The sequence below is a fragment of the Thermobia domestica genome, chromosome 7 (genome assembly GCF_964235325.1).
Source record: "Thermobia domestica chromosome 7, izTheDome1.hap1.1, whole genome shotgun sequence".
NCBI classification, from domain to species: Eukaryota; Metazoa; Arthropoda; class Insecta; order Zygentoma; family Lepismatidae; genus Thermobia; species Thermobia domestica.
In genome coordinates this window covers 223,542,297-223,558,088 of record NC_137460.1, presented here as the reverse complement: position 1 = coordinate 223,558,088, position 15,792 = coordinate 223,542,297, and the positions used below count along the sequence as shown (strand labels likewise).

Below are 15,792 nucleotides of genomic sequence, written 5' to 3'. Positions count from 1 at the left end.
CTCTCTATATATATATATATATATATAGAGAGAGAGAGAGAGAGAGAGAGACTGGTTTGGCTATATATAAAATCAATGGAGAATCCAGGAACGTTTAGCTACTTTGTGCGTATTCCTATAGTGAATCCTTTAGTACTACCTCTTGGCATTTTATAACCAATTTAACTTCTTTTTTTCTTTTCTCTCTCTCTCTCTCTCTCTTATCATTCTTAATGAAAGTACAATATTGTTCTTTTATTGACTTACTGAACTGTAAATTTACTTTTTGTAACCGTTCTTTAATCGATTTCAGTAATTATTTGGCATCAAACATATAGAATATTCTTTTTTGCTATTGGTTTATTTCCCGATATATATTTGCTTTTGTCGATACATCAATATTGAATAGCAAAGAGACGAAATTAAACTATACGAACAGTTCGTATGTTAAGTACGTTTATCTTGGAGCCATACTTATACAAAACCGATAACAGACAGAAACATGTTCATAAATTTAGTACCCACATTACACGAGGCCAGATGAGGAAATGACGCACAATCACTATCTCATGCGATATTGTACTGACATGAGACGTGAAAATTGAAAGAGAATTACTTTGAAGTTTGCACTATAGTCAGCAGTTGTTCGATAAGGTGTACCTCTAGCAGGAGAAGCATGAACTACTGAGGAAAGATGACGCGTGTGTTACAGTCACTTATTTTGAAGAGCAGAGAGATGTAGTTCGTTTTTATGTGGTTAAAAAGACAAAACCCGAATGAATGAAAACTTTGGTGAACGAAACAGTCTTATTTGGTGATTTTCTTTTTGTTTACAGCTTTGAAATCGAGTTCTGAAGCTTCAAAAGATTTGAAGCTAGATTATAAGTTGACAGATCCCTTTCATCTTCTTCAGTTACCGTGGAATTTAAGCCTTCTTCAACATTGGTTGGATACCTTGTTGCTTAGACTTCTGCAGGTTAGTAGTATTTGTACCTTAAAAGTAGCTACACTCTGATGGTATTTCTTTAGTTAACAACTTCTAGTTAAGGAGTTAATTTATAAACACTGCTGTAGTAGTCCTTTCTTCTGTAAGTTAAGAAAAATCTGTATTGAAATTGATCCAGTAGTTTCTTTAGTACATATTTACTGAAGGTAGACAGATTAACCTACATATAGCTTTGTCCATTCTCGTATCCAATACTGTATTGTTATTCTAATGATCATAGGCAGCGCAGTTACAGTACACATGATAATGTTGTGTATAATTTTAAACATTGTTCTTCAAGCTACGGTAGTTTTAGTTGTAGCGCATTGGTCATATGACCTTGCAAAACCAATGAAATTGATACATTTTCTACCCTTTTTCTAGAAGCAGAAGCTCAATCACGGGGTAGCACTTTACTTCCTCGTGGCAGTCGACTTCAATTCTTCTCGAAGTCCACGTATATTTTGCCAGTGGTCTTAATGGCACGCACAATTGAAACATTTTTCAGTCTAAGTATTTACGCATTTTGAAACGCTAGTTGCGAAGTTCATATTGTGAACAGTGCCAATATTTCAAATAATAATTTATGGAACTGAAGTATGACGAGTTAAGTCTTTAATTAAATACTTCTTGAAAGTACGCATTAGTGAAACGTCATAATACGCTGTGAAAACGAAATGTGGGAGCTAAGTGTTATTGAGCAAGTGTAAACAATGCCGCTATATTAACATTCACAATATAATAATTGCATAGTTATTCCAAAGTGATCACTACTAAATTCTAATGTGTGAATATAAAATATCTTGTACTTGTGCCTGTTGTCAAAGTGAGCTTTAACCACTCGCTTCATATAGCTTTCAGAGACTGTTTTATCTCACAGAGTACATTCGCGAAGTGTCCTCTCATGATTCGTGTAAAATTGATTTAAATGCAAAGTTCTCCGCGGCCCAATATGTGTTGTGCTAATTTTAGCGGCCAATACCGGTAATTTGTATATTTATAGTCCTTCATATATCCGGAATTCAATCATACACTACTATAACGCTCGGACACAACATTGCTTTTGGTTTGTGGGCATATTCAAAACAAATTGGACCAAGTACTGCTTCTCTGACAGATGTTACCCACCCCAGCCACAATATTGGATTCAACTTTCGTTTTCAAATGAGAATAAGTGTATGTAATACATCAAATTCATGTACAATTTTCTCGAAAATTTACTGGTGTAGTGAATTTTACTCTAGCTTATACCGTTTGGAAGGTATTGCATGTTAAATCCCTCCAGTCACTTCGCGAACAGACATTGCAGAGTAATATTAGTTGCGCTTATGTTTTTGATGTTTGACAAATCAAAACAATTTCTAACTAAAAAATACTGCAGGTATAAACAAACTCTTTACAACATTGGTATCATAATCTTATTACATTCCTGTGAGTGATTGTGATTACTTCCATGTTGTACTATAACAAGGAAGTATTGTATTACGGTCAAAATGCTTAATGTAAATGCAGATATCACTAAATTTGGGTGAAGACCTACTATTCCCGTATTGACATCTATGTGTTTGTATGTATGTGCGTTCAGAAAATATTTCGTCAACGATAAATCACGTAAAAGATTGCGTATACACACGGGGTCCTGCACAACTTTCTGTTTGATTCAATATTCGTGAAGTCCCTAATGTTTAATGTGCAATACCTTGCAAACGGTACAATCTACGGTAAAAGTTACTACCAATGAATTTCCGAGAAAAGTGTACATGAATTTGATGTTATCACTTGTACCTATTCCCATTTGAAAAATCGAAAGTTAAATCCAAGATGGCGGTTGGGGTGGATAACATGTGTCAGAGAAGCAGTACTTGATCCAATTTGTTTTGGATATGCTCACATTCATGCTCAATTACATCTAAACAAACCAAAAGCAATTTCGTGTCCGAGAGTTATAGTAGTGTATGATTGAATTCCGGATACATGAAGGTCAATAAATAAGCAAATTACCCGTATGGGCCGCTAAAGCTAGTACAATACACATTGAGCTGCGGAGAACTTTGCATTCAAATCAATTTTACAAGAATCCCGAGAGGACACTTCGCGAATGTACCTTGTCAGTGGATTTTGCTTGGCCTCAGCCTACTTTTCAAGGATTGTGGAAAGTAACCATTGGACTTCTTACTGGGAAATCGTGAGTATCAATCTTCGTTGGAAGTTATTCCCCAGAGATCTTTCAAGTAAGTACTAAAAAAGAGTAAAGATGGCATTTCGTTGAAGTTCTGAAAATAGAGCAAAGATTACATATTAGGCCGCTCGAATCATTATATTAAAAGAGTAACGATTGTTGTTTTTCACACAAGTCGGCATATATAAAGTCAATTCAATGAATTTGTAATATATATATATATATATATATATGGTACTTATGCTACTATAAGTTGAAAATATTAAGGACTGGAACGTTTAATTGACATTTTCGTTCGGTAATTGCCTTTATTTACAACTTTCTGTGTTTTCTTTGCAGTATGGAAGGTATCATTTGCCAATGCTGAACGTGTCCAGAGAAGAATAATTGCTATTTTAGCTTGTTGCGAGTTATATGCTGTAAAGTTAATTTTTTTATCATCCCAGACGTATTGTACCCACGGTGCATAGTGAATAGAAGGCGATCGCATTATGTTCATTACGTACGAGGTTATTCAGCGGTTAGATAGCCCACTGCGAGAATTTTGTTGATTTTTTTTATTTTTTTTTTAATCATTTTGTTGTGTAAATAATTTCTTGAGTAAGCGTCAGTTCATTATATTCATAAGGCAATTATGAAAGGCACCTAATCAACTGTGGCAATATGAATCCTGTAGAGTCCGTTAACAAATGAACTTCAAAGTTTATTGAGCACCTTCTGTATGTGTATTGCAGATATTTTATAAAATAATTCGTTTTGTTTTACTAATTGCAGTTTGAACAACTTGCAATACCCTTTTACTATTTTCCTGTTCGAATTCACGGATATGCAAGTATTAAAGCCCTGGCATTACTTATGAGACAGACCAAAGGTTTGGTCCAAGGATTAACATTGCTGTTAGAACAATTAAAACTTATTGAAGGGAAAAACGAATCACCATGGGAAAAGTAAGCAAGCTCCTTTTTTTCTGTTTTCATATTCAACAGTAGAAAAATGTATTAAGTTATCCAGACTCTGAGTGAACCCATATAAAAACGTTTTGTAGTGTACATAAAACATTTTTGTGAGATTTTCTTTTTTGAAAAGTTGTTCTTAGTAATTAGAGGTTATATTTAAGTTACAAATGTGTTCAGTTTATTGTATTGTGAGGTGTACACTCAGTCCAAAATGATTGTCGCATGTCTATAACTGTCTTCTGGTAAGAATATAATTTGATAATGATTTTGCAGAGTACTTTTAATACTGATACTATTTGTATAATCGAGAAATGTATATTTGTGGTAAATTTCATAGGAAAAGAATTATAAATACGAAAATTAGAATGAGTAAAACAAAATGCTAAATTGACAGGAAAGTTTTATTTTCGTTTAATTGTTCTTATTTACTGCTCTTTTGACATGAAATTTGCCACATACATGTCTTTGCCAATTATACACATACTAACGTTATAAGAAATACCGGACGAATTCGTTATCATATTATATTCCTAGAACAACACATTTATAGACATGCGACAATAATTTTGGACATGAGTGTACGTCCCATGGATCTGAGGCTAAGGAAGACAATTAGAAGTGGATCATGATATTGAAATGAATGGTGAAAAGACAGTCATAAAACTTATAGTCTTACCAGGATTCGAATCTACAACAGACAGATTTGGTTGGTTGGAATTTACGGGGAGTTGTTACAAAAGTTCTAAGCCTACCTATGAACGGAGCAGCAAAGAGTTTATGGATGGTGTTACTTCTCAACATAGTCCCCTGACAAGAAACTCATATTGCTCATCGATGCTCAAGTGCGTTAATACCGCTGTTAAAAATTGATTTGTCGAAGGCGTGTAAAATTTCATCTACGGCATGCATGATGTCATAATCATGCCAAAACGAGTACCTTCCAACCTCTTTTTGACATTTAAAAAGAGATGAGAGGCAGAAGATACCAAATCAAGCGAATAAGATGGATGGAGAATCAATCCACAGTTGCAGTCGTGAATTGCTGCCATTGCGAAGACTGACTTGTGGCTAGAGGCGTTGTCTTGATGGAGAAGCACACCTGCCGTCAGTTTCCCACGACGCTTCTGCCGAATATTATCACGCAGCTGTCATAGAAGACCTGCATAGTGCTCCCCAGTCACTGTTTGCCCCTTTGAAAAGTAATCCACAATCACTATCCGTTCCGAATCCCAGAAAACTGTAGCCATGGTACTGACTTGGCGTTCTTCGGAGGAAGAATGAGAGGTGTTTCCACTGCTTGGAACTTTGTTTGAATTCTGGTTGGTAATGGTGGACTCAGGCTTATCTTCTGTTACGAATCGAGTTCAAAAGGCATCTGGATTTGTCCGGAAAGAATAAAGATTTTCCCTTGTGTTGCGTCTGCTGAGCTTTTGATCAGGTGTCAGAAGTTTGGCACTCATCTCGCAGAAACCTTTCTCATTCCGGGATGCTGGGTGATAATTCGGTCAACGGTTGCAGTAGATAAGTCCACTGTCTCAGCAATTTGTCTGATGGCTATTCGCCGATCATTCATGACGATTTCATGCACTTTGTCCATGTTCTCCTGAGTTAGTGCTTCCACGGGCTTTCCTGATCGAGTGTCATCTTCAATGGAGGTTCTCCCCCTCTTAATTCGGCTCCCCATTTCTTCATTGTGGCATATGAAGGGGCACTGTCACCTAAAGTAGCAACTATGTCGACATGGCTTTCCTGCGTCTTTACTTTGCTCACTTTTCTGTCTTTCTGGGCCTGTAACAACAGAATAAAAATCGATATTAATACCAAATTTTGTATTACCTCATAGGAAGGTTCAATACCTACAACCTAAAAGTATTATATGTCTAGTTCTGATGTATTTTGGTAGGCTTAGATTTTATGTAACAATCCTCGTAACGTCTCTTTTTCAGCACCAAATCTATATGAAACGTGGATATGCAGTTTAAAGTGGAATCCGAGTCATCGTAATGCGTTCAAATTTCAATGTCCTCCCACTATGAATCGAATTCCAGGTCCAGTGCACCAACGGAGCGCGTACTAGTCACTTAGACTAGAGGGAAAGCCATGAGGTGTTGTAATTGCCAACCTACTGCATTTAGCCGCTCCGTCATACCAGTCCATAAATGTAGTCGCGTTAGTAATACTATCTTGACAAGTGTCCTAACTGTAAAATGGGTGTGGGCCCCGCGTAGCGTAGTAGCTAACGCTCTCGCGCCTTCGATGGGTAGAGCGTTCACGTTTGCTGCGTGAGATCTCTGGTTCGATATCACCTCGTACCAAGTGGACTTTGTGGTGGACAGATGCCATGTGCATGAATTTTCTGTGCATTTTCTCGTTTCCTCCCACCTTCTTCATTTCGCCAGTTCATTCATTCATCATCATCATCATCATTTCCTTTAACCTACACGGTTGGCTAAACTGTGGGAGTAAAACTGAATTATTTCATTTCTTGAACAGTGTTGTCAGAATATAAAATTATCCTTCAGTAATTTTGTACGCAATATTCCGAAGGAAATAATTTCCAGTTTAATACGACCATTTCTTATATCGAAACACATCAAGCATAGCAAGCTAAGAATATAACAGTGGATTAAACAAAATAATCATCAAAGTATCAGACCAGAAAGAGTGTGACGTGGAAATCATTATTTCTGTTTACCAGTACTCCTCATGTAGGTTTCGAATCTTACCGCACCCCGAATTATTTTTCTTTTACGTTTAGTTTTGTCATTCGATGAAAACAGTATAAAACATCATACGCATGCAAGAGACCGTTAAATACTATTATCAAATAATGTCAAAGCATTCGGTTCCCGGCGGGAGCTCATGTGGTTCGGATTCCACGTTAATCAGTAGGTCCACGTCTCATATAGCCTCGCTGCTGAAAGGGACGCTAAACTAAAATCAACTCAATGTCAAAGCAATAGCTTTGCTATTTTGTTATATGAGTAAACGTATAATGTATTTGTGTGTATGTATATGCGTAAAAATGTAATGTAACTTTTGAATCGTATATTAATAAATACAATTATTATATATAAGATTCAGTACCTTACCGAAGAATACTACCTTCCCTAGATTGTCCTTTTGTCCCTTTTTTCTCTGACCGTCTGAAGAAGGCATTATTACGGTAGCGAAACGATATATGTAATACCTTCTTTTATCGATAAATACACTCTTCGACTCAAGAGAATAAAAATAAATAATATATTTTATCTGATGTGTTCATATGGTATATAATTCTGATTTGTTGATAACCATATAAGGCGGAATATTGTATACAATTTCCACGTCTACAAGTTTTTCACCATTCATCTCATCCGCTTCTTTTGAGAGGCTTTCTACTGTTAACTGTAGTCACAATGTTTTATTGTTGAATCCTGCAACAAGAATCTGAAAATAAAAGAAAGAAAGAAAGAAGATAAACCTTCGTTTAGTACAAATCTTAACTATATATAAAACTACATGAGCTGACATAAATTATTGAGCACTTCCTATAGGACTACAATGATTAAACTTGGCATGATTGTAGCTTTCCGGAACTAACCGACAGGAAAATTACCAAAAGTGAATATTTTTAATTCTTAGGGGGTCTAAAGAGAGAATGAAGAATTTCCCCATGTTATTTAAATGGCCCTTTTTTTTTTAACTTTTAACCTCATATTTTAGGTACTTAGAATTGGAATAAAAACTTGAAATTCGGTACGCTTGTACGTTTTCGTTAGTACTACCTAAGTAAATCAGTAAAAATAAAAAAAAAAATCCAACTGTGGAGTGGTTTTATAGGGAACTGAAAAATTTTTCCCATGTTATTTATATGGAACACCTTTTACACTCCCTAATTATTGAGCACTTCCTGTAGGGCTATAATCATTAAATTTGTCATGATTGGAGCTTTTCGGACCAAACCCACAGGAAAATTCCCAAAGCTCAGTATTTTTAATTTTTAGGGGGTCTAAAGAGAGAATGAATAATTTCCCCATGTTATTTAAATGGGCCTTTTTTAACCTATAATCTCATGTTTTAGGTACTTAGAATTGGAATAAAAATTCGAAATTTGGTATGCTTGTTATTGTATGAAAGTGAATTCACAGCTTTTATATTTATATGAACTAGACTGTGCTGACTTGAAATCTCATTTTCCTTTTGAAAGTTTCCTATTCGTATCGATAGATAATATGATTTAATTGACTGATCTGCAAGAAATGCTCCAAAGAGAGAACGGATTTATATTTACGTTTGCTTTAGCCATATCTTCAGATAGGAAAATAGAATCTCTATAAGAAAAACTTTTTTTTTTTTTTTTTTTTTTTTTTTTTTTTTAGCGTCCAGACTTTTTTTATGTCCAGAATCGCAAATCAGTGTCATGCACGTAAAAGGAGAGCACTGTAACACTGAGATATTGGACAATTAAAAAGACAACGTTTCTTACAAACATCAATAAAAATTTCATTAGCCTGCAATATTTATTAAAATTCTAAAATCTATCTCAGAGCCCTATTACTTAACTTACTGAATTATGCTCTTTTATATAGGGTGTGGATAAAAAAGCGGAAATATCTCGGGAAACGCATGACTGATTTGATATTATTATTATTATTATTATTATTATTATTATTATTATTATTATTATTATTATTATTATTATTATTATTATTATTATTATTATTATTATTATAGGTTAGTTTGTAGTTGGCGCTGCTGTTTTCTCCAATTCAACCAGTGGTACAAACACAGCACGTAGTCCAAACAGCGTCCATATAGCGTTCTGTGTTGTTGTCAGTTGACCATGTTATTGCTGACAGAATTCGAACTAGGACAAAGTGTTGCGGTCTGTAGTGCCTCTGTAACCAAGGTAGTGGAAGTGTTTTTGTATCACGAAGCACTATAACCAGGATTTCAGTCACATAGAATAAGGCTATACAAACTGTATCCGCGAATCACCAGCGTTGACTGATAGAAACAGGCGAACATTTCGTACAATTATGGCGAAACATAAGAAGACTTCAGTTGTATAGGTTGCTATTGAAGTGAAGGCCACGCTCACAAACCGTGTCAACACTAAAACAGTACAAAAAGAACTTTTTCAAGGAGGATATTTATGGACAAGCCGTAGACATAGTTACTTCCTCCAATTTCACATCTCAAACGTGAGCGTGAGCATCCCAAATGACTCACCAGTGATTGAAATGCTACTAAGAGAAGATGGGAATTTTGTCGGATAAACAACCCCCAGACTATTTGCGATTTTTGGGCGAATTTACGTGTGGGAAGCACCATTCAATGTATACAATCCGGATTATTTGCTGCCAAGAGTGCAACATGTCGGAGGTTGGTTCGTGGCTTGGGAAACCATATCGTAATATTCCGTTGAATCAGTTATGAATCTGTAAGGTTGTAACTGCCAGCGACTACGTGACCATTTTGAGTGATTATTTCTATCCAGTGGTCAGACTTCGTTCCCAGTGGCGATACCGTTTACCAAGGTGACAAGATTCCCTATTCACACAGGTCACATCGTCCAAGTCTGATTTTTCTGAGCACGAAGGTGAAATGCTAATCTACAATCGTCTCGAAAATCGGTTGATCTCAATATTATTGAATCCTTATAGCCAGTGTGGGATAGATAGCCTGCACGCCTTTGGTGCGCCAGAGCCTTGAAAAATTTGAACGCATTATGGTGGCTCATTTTTCACTTTAAACTGTAGGTCCACGTCTCATACAGCCTCAGTGCTGAAAAGGAATGCTAAGGTTCAGTAAACAAAGAGACCTACTAGTTTGCTGTCCCATGCTATCGTCGTTAACGGAACTTGTCAGTGCTTTACAAGAATGATACAAACAGTGCGCGAAATCCTGGGTGTTATTGGGTGGAGACCACCCTTCACAGTATTTTTGGAAGAAAATTTCCACTCACTAATAGCTTACCTGGGGATGAATCAAGCAACAGTATTATCAAGAGTGCAAATTAATGCAGTAATTCGTATGTATTTAGCATCGATATTTCGTATATACATAATTAATGGATGAAGTAGTGTTTGCGGTATTCCTCTTAGGTTAATAATTATGAATGTTCAAATATATTAATTCTCTGCATCGAGATATTTCAGTGCGAAGAGTTCTTCCATTTTTTACATTTCTGTCCCTCCTACTTCCCCCAACTTCGACTATTATGATTTTGTATCTTGAGTTCAAGATTCTTCTTGAAACCTTTTATTTATTCGTTACGATAAGACTGCAAACCAAAGGTTGTTATACGTCATGTTAGTCTAAGTAATATGTATCTTTTTGTCGTTTGTTTCTATATTTTTGTTTACTCCCTGTACCTCAACATTATTGAATGTTAATATGATGGATTATTTTGATAGATTAATTACTAGTTTTTGCTTATCTTCCAGAACTGGAGAATGGCGAAGATTAATAAGAATTTATGTAATTAAACTATCACCAATGATGGACTTCTTGGAAAAGAGAGCCTTTGAAGTTCTGAGCGGTAAGTCAAATATTCATCACATAAGTATTTTCTTACATTATTCCAGTAGTAAAAATAAAATTTTGTCTCACACTTAAATTCCATAGATACAAGATTATTCTTAATTTCCGGTAAGAGTTGCAGGAAAATACATTACATACTTACTTAAGCAAGACAAGTATGTCATTGTAAGTATATAAGAATATGATATGAAAATTTTCATTTCTGGCGTGTGCTAATACGTAAGAAATTTGTAAAATTACTATATAGATATATTTTTAATCTTCAGGAAATTTGGTCGATTATAGTACGCTGTATTTCCAGATCTTGTGCCTGATTCCATCATCAAATGTAAAGGATAGACTAATTGCAATAGTAACATTTCCTTTAATGATACGCAAAGAGTGGAAAAATGCACGACTGGACCGGAACTCAGACCCGTACCGATGTGTTAACCGCTACGCTACCCAGTCCGCTCCCCGAACAGCCATACATTCCCTCACTCATGAAGTCCGTGTTCATTTCACTAATACCACGTGGTTTGTAGTACAGCGTCTGTGGTGCTTGGACAATCCAGTCTCTACGTTTAGAACACCTCTGATAGTTAAATTATGCATTATATTTATAAATGGAGAAAACAACTGATTTTTTTTTAACACACCAATTCCTCTAGAGGTGCGAATTCAGAGTAAACACTAGAGTGTCCAATCACAACAGGAGTTGTAGTATGAACTATGTGGTCTGAGTGAATGAGCACTGACTTGAGGAGTGAGGGATGTATGCCTGTTCAGGGTGCGGACTGAGTAACGTAGAGGTTAACGCATCGGCACGGTATGCCGAAGACCCCGATCCAATCGTGAATTTTTTTCACTCTCATTGAATTCACACCTATAGAAGAATTAGTGTTTAAAATTTCATATATAAATATTACATTTCGTTTGTTTGTCCGCCTTGTTCATGCTTAAGAAGGACTCCATTGAATATATATTGTAAATTTTCCTTGTGTTCAAGGTCATATTCTTTTCGCCAGATTTTTTGTTCTAAAGTGCCCTTTTCCAGTTCATTCTTTATGCTCCAACAGTGGACTGTGAAATTTTACTATATTGTAAACTACATAGAATTTTATTAGGTAACATTATTTACGTACTTCATTATTATTATTATTATTATTATTATTATTATTATTATCAGGTTCAAGAGATTGAAATCCATGTTACAAAACGCTAAATTTTATGGTCCGCCCATAATCTTTTCGGAATAGGGTAAATTGTTTTGAGTAGTGTCCAGCGAAATCAGTCTCTACCAGTCATTACCAATTCATTCTTTCTCTCTTTCTTTCTTTTTTTTTTCTTTCTTTTTTTTCATATGTTACTAATGACTTTCATGGGTGGCGGCTCCAGAGCTCTGCAGGTTGGAAGCCACATCGGCATTTTCTGCGAAGTCTGCTTTGTGTCTACTGTGATTTTTCTTGTTGAAGGCATTCTTTTAATTCTAATATGTGGCATAAGTATTACAGGAAATATAACAACTTTGTCTTTGCACTATCATATAAACAGGATGAGCTGTATTCAAGAGTCATTTTGCATGATTAGCGTTATACTAAAGGATTTGACTTACGTATGATTAAATTTTCCCTATTCAGAAACACGTTCGTGGGATGATACCCACGACTTATGCGGAAAGAGTCTAAACAACGACTTTTCCGCAGGGTTGTCCAAACACATTAGAAGGAAACATTTAAATGAAACGCTAGCACGTACCTAATAAAAATGAGCTCTTATTTAGTACTACGAGGGCTGTCCATAAAGTAACAGACGTTTTAAAATAAAAAAAGTAACAGAATGAACAAACCAAATTGCATTATATACATTTGAAAGGTACACTCGTAAGCTATTTTACTACATAATCGCCATGCAAATTAAGGCACTTATCGTACCGTGGCACAAGTTTTTCAATATCGTTGCGGTAGAAATCTACCTCCTGCGATTTCAACCACTGCCATACACCGACATGCAGATCGGCGTCAGTATCAAAGCGTTGGGTAGCGAGCCATGTCTTCATCGCTGGGAAGAGATGGTAGTCGCTCGGCGCCAAATCCGGGCTGTATAGTGGGTGATCGAACACCTCCTATCCAAGAGCTCGCGGGTACGCTCGGTCGTATGTGGACATGCATTGTTGTGGAAAAACAATACCTTCGCAGTTTTCTCCAGCGCATATTTTGAATCGCGCGACTTAACAAAAACCTAATCACAGATCTCAGCTTACAACAGGCGGGATTTTCTGTTGTAGCGCAAATTGTAACATATCAGAGAAAGCACAATAAAAACGTAACAGTCCTGACGTTACCACATCTGGATGCGTACTGAGTGTGGCAGCGTTCTGACTCCAAGATGGCGACTGTAGCCCCGCCCACTGCCGCGATGGACCAAAACGTCTTGTACTTTCTGGACAGCCTTCGTAAAAATTTGAACTTAACTGCAATCAAAACTACTTCCCTATTCGATATCATTTTTACAAGGAATTATTCAAGCAAGTGTCCTAACACTCGTTTAATAGTAATCTTGCATCCTTCTAGGTTTGGTTAGCAAGAACGATACAGATAACAGGTGGAATTTCATATAAGATTTTCTAGAGTTAAAGGTGATGTTGGCACAACTTTACTTTCCTTGAATAATTTGTTGTAAAAATGGTATCGAATATGAAGTAATTACATATTTACATTTCATTATTTAATATAATTACTTTTCTGCTTTTAATTTGAAATATTAATCACTAGTGTTATATTTGTTTAAAACTGTTTTTACCCAGTTTTCTCCTAAATGTGTTTGGACGACTTTTCGGAGAAGTTGTGGCTGGCCTTTTTGGATATAATCCGTGGATAACATCATGACCGTGGTTCTAAATACAGAAATTATAGTCACGTTAGTCAAACTGTTAGTGTGACGATAATAACACATAAGAACACCTCTGAACATGGCTCTACATCTCTTGTGTGCGAAATTATTGAAAATAATTTTAAATATTTTACTTGACACAAAAAATTCAAGAAGTAGAAAGCAACTTAATGTTGTCAACACTGCTCAAACTGTTTCTTCAATTTGGATTTCTCAATCCATTCTAACAGAAGTGCAATGCAGAATGCATTGTATCTCAATTTGTTACTTTGAATTATATTAAAATTGAAGATATGATTATCTGTTTCACATATAAACCCTGGGTTTAAAAGCGTACGAGAACTAGAAAGCAGGAACTTGAAGTGAGAGAACAGACCTTGATTCTAAGGATTCCTCATGTAAAAGAACTGAATAATTATGGATTATATAACGCACAATGAGTGAAAAAGTGACTGACTGCACTGAGACTCACACCCGGGACCTCCAGCATACCGTGCCAATACGTTAGCCACTGCTTCATCCAGTCCGCTCCGCAAAACAGCTACCCACTCTCGAGGTCGGTTCTCTCATCTCGAACCACGTAGGTTGTAGCACAGACCACTGCTGTGCTTGGACCATCCCCGTGTCCAATAGGCATATGACATTTTTCAAATTGAAAAGCCTGGGGCAAAAAGAATATGGCAAACAATGAACATTTGGTTGCAAACCTCGAAAATGTATTTGATTTTGTTTAATTGTAAAAAAAGCTCCCGCACCTACATTGATTCTGTTTTAGCATTAAAAGAAAATTCGTCTACTTACACAGTCTGCATTTGGCACTGAATATTCTATACAATACATTAGTAAAATGGTTTTAAATTTGTGAATTACTGTTAATGAACTTGCTGTTGAGATATTTGTTACTTTTGCAAGTGTTGTGATGCTCTTGCATCACTTTCACAGCTCGCTCTGCCACCATATTTGAGCGAGGCACATCCAGCATAGAACGTTCTTTTACCCAGTGAGCGGAAAAACCCTTTAAAGCTTTATGACACTTTAGGTCGGAGATAGCAGCATGCAATTCATTGTATATGTCCTCTGTATAGTCTGGATTGAAAACCATACCTTTGTCCATCTAGTTGCGATGAAGTCGCAATTACGTTGTAGCTGATCTCTCCATGTTGGAAAAAGAAAAAAAGGCAATCATGCATAGATTGCACGTGAATTCCACCTAGCATTGTTGAGGGAAGGTAGTTCTGCCAGTTCAACTGAGACCAATTGTTCTCCTTCCGTTAGAAATTATATCATTCATAAACTTCAAATAAAAACCGGAAATCATTTCTCCATCCTAGGTTTTCACGTGGTGGTACCTTTCCTGTGCCAGAATAGTTCTCTTGTAAGTTCTCACACCCAGCCAAAACATCTTCAATGAATTGATAGTTGAAGCTGGATGACCGTGAGTTTATTGGGATTACTGAATCCATCTAGTGTCGCAGAACCAGGTCAAGAATATGGTGCTGACATCCTATAAACTGAGGCTCATCGAAACCCATTTGTTTAAAATATCTCTGGAGTGTAACAACAACACCACTTTTGTGCCCTATATTCAATGCTGTGATGTCAGAAATGATCATTTTAATATTCCTCCATGCATTATACTCATCCAACAAGGCTCGCAGTATGATATAGATGCTCTCGGCGGATCTGGTTTCACAAACCAAAACTCCAAGGCGAAGACTTCTTTCACAAATCTGCACTTGATAATATTTTCTTCCTATTCTGGTCCCATCAAAATGCAAGCAGAATTCCTGTTCACCGAAAATTTCTTTAAGCCGGTTCTTCATTGTTTCATCTTCCTTGATCACTCTACGCAAAATCCCCGATTGTGAAGGTGTGGGTAAATTTGTTTCTACTTCAGCCAAGTTCTGAAGAACTTTCACTAGTTATCTTGTAGACAGATACAGTTTTGACACGAGTTTGGCTGCAGATTTTGTTGTTTGATACTTACGTTTCATATGGGAAGGCTCTTCTGAAAATTCAGTCACTGCTGACCTTACGTTCTTGAGTATCACTGGTACTCACATGTTGCACTTGGCTTGTACACGGACCAATTGAGCTACTTCGCCTTTTTGAAGGATGGATCGTTGATATAGAGGCAACTTTCTTGGTACTGTATCCGATTCGGCTACCAGATTCAAGTTGTTTTCTATACAATTCTTTGTCTTCACTGCAAAGCCAGTTTTCTTTTTCTTTTGTAATATCGAAGACACTAGCGAGAGATTTTTCAAGTACCTCATTCCTTCTTTTTCTATATT

The 15,792-nt window shown here is 36.3% G+C and overlaps 1 protein-coding gene across 3 annotated transcripts in view; it reads left to right on the top strand.

Moving 5' to 3' along the window:
• Positions 1-15,792, top strand: part of LOC145690714 (uncharacterized) — a 163,465-nt gene that overhangs the window by 82,810 nt on the left and 64,863 nt on the right. For all 3 annotated transcript variants that reach the window (XM_081765882.1, XM_081765883.1, XM_081765885.1), the window contains exons 9-11: positions 816-955; positions 3,918-4,090; positions 10,531-10,625. In XM_081765882.1, coding sequence (XP_081622008.1) covers positions 816-955; positions 3,918-4,090; positions 10,531-10,625 — 408 coding nt within the window. The remainder of the gene's footprint in view (positions 1-815; positions 956-3,917; positions 4,091-10,530; positions 10,626-15,792) is intronic.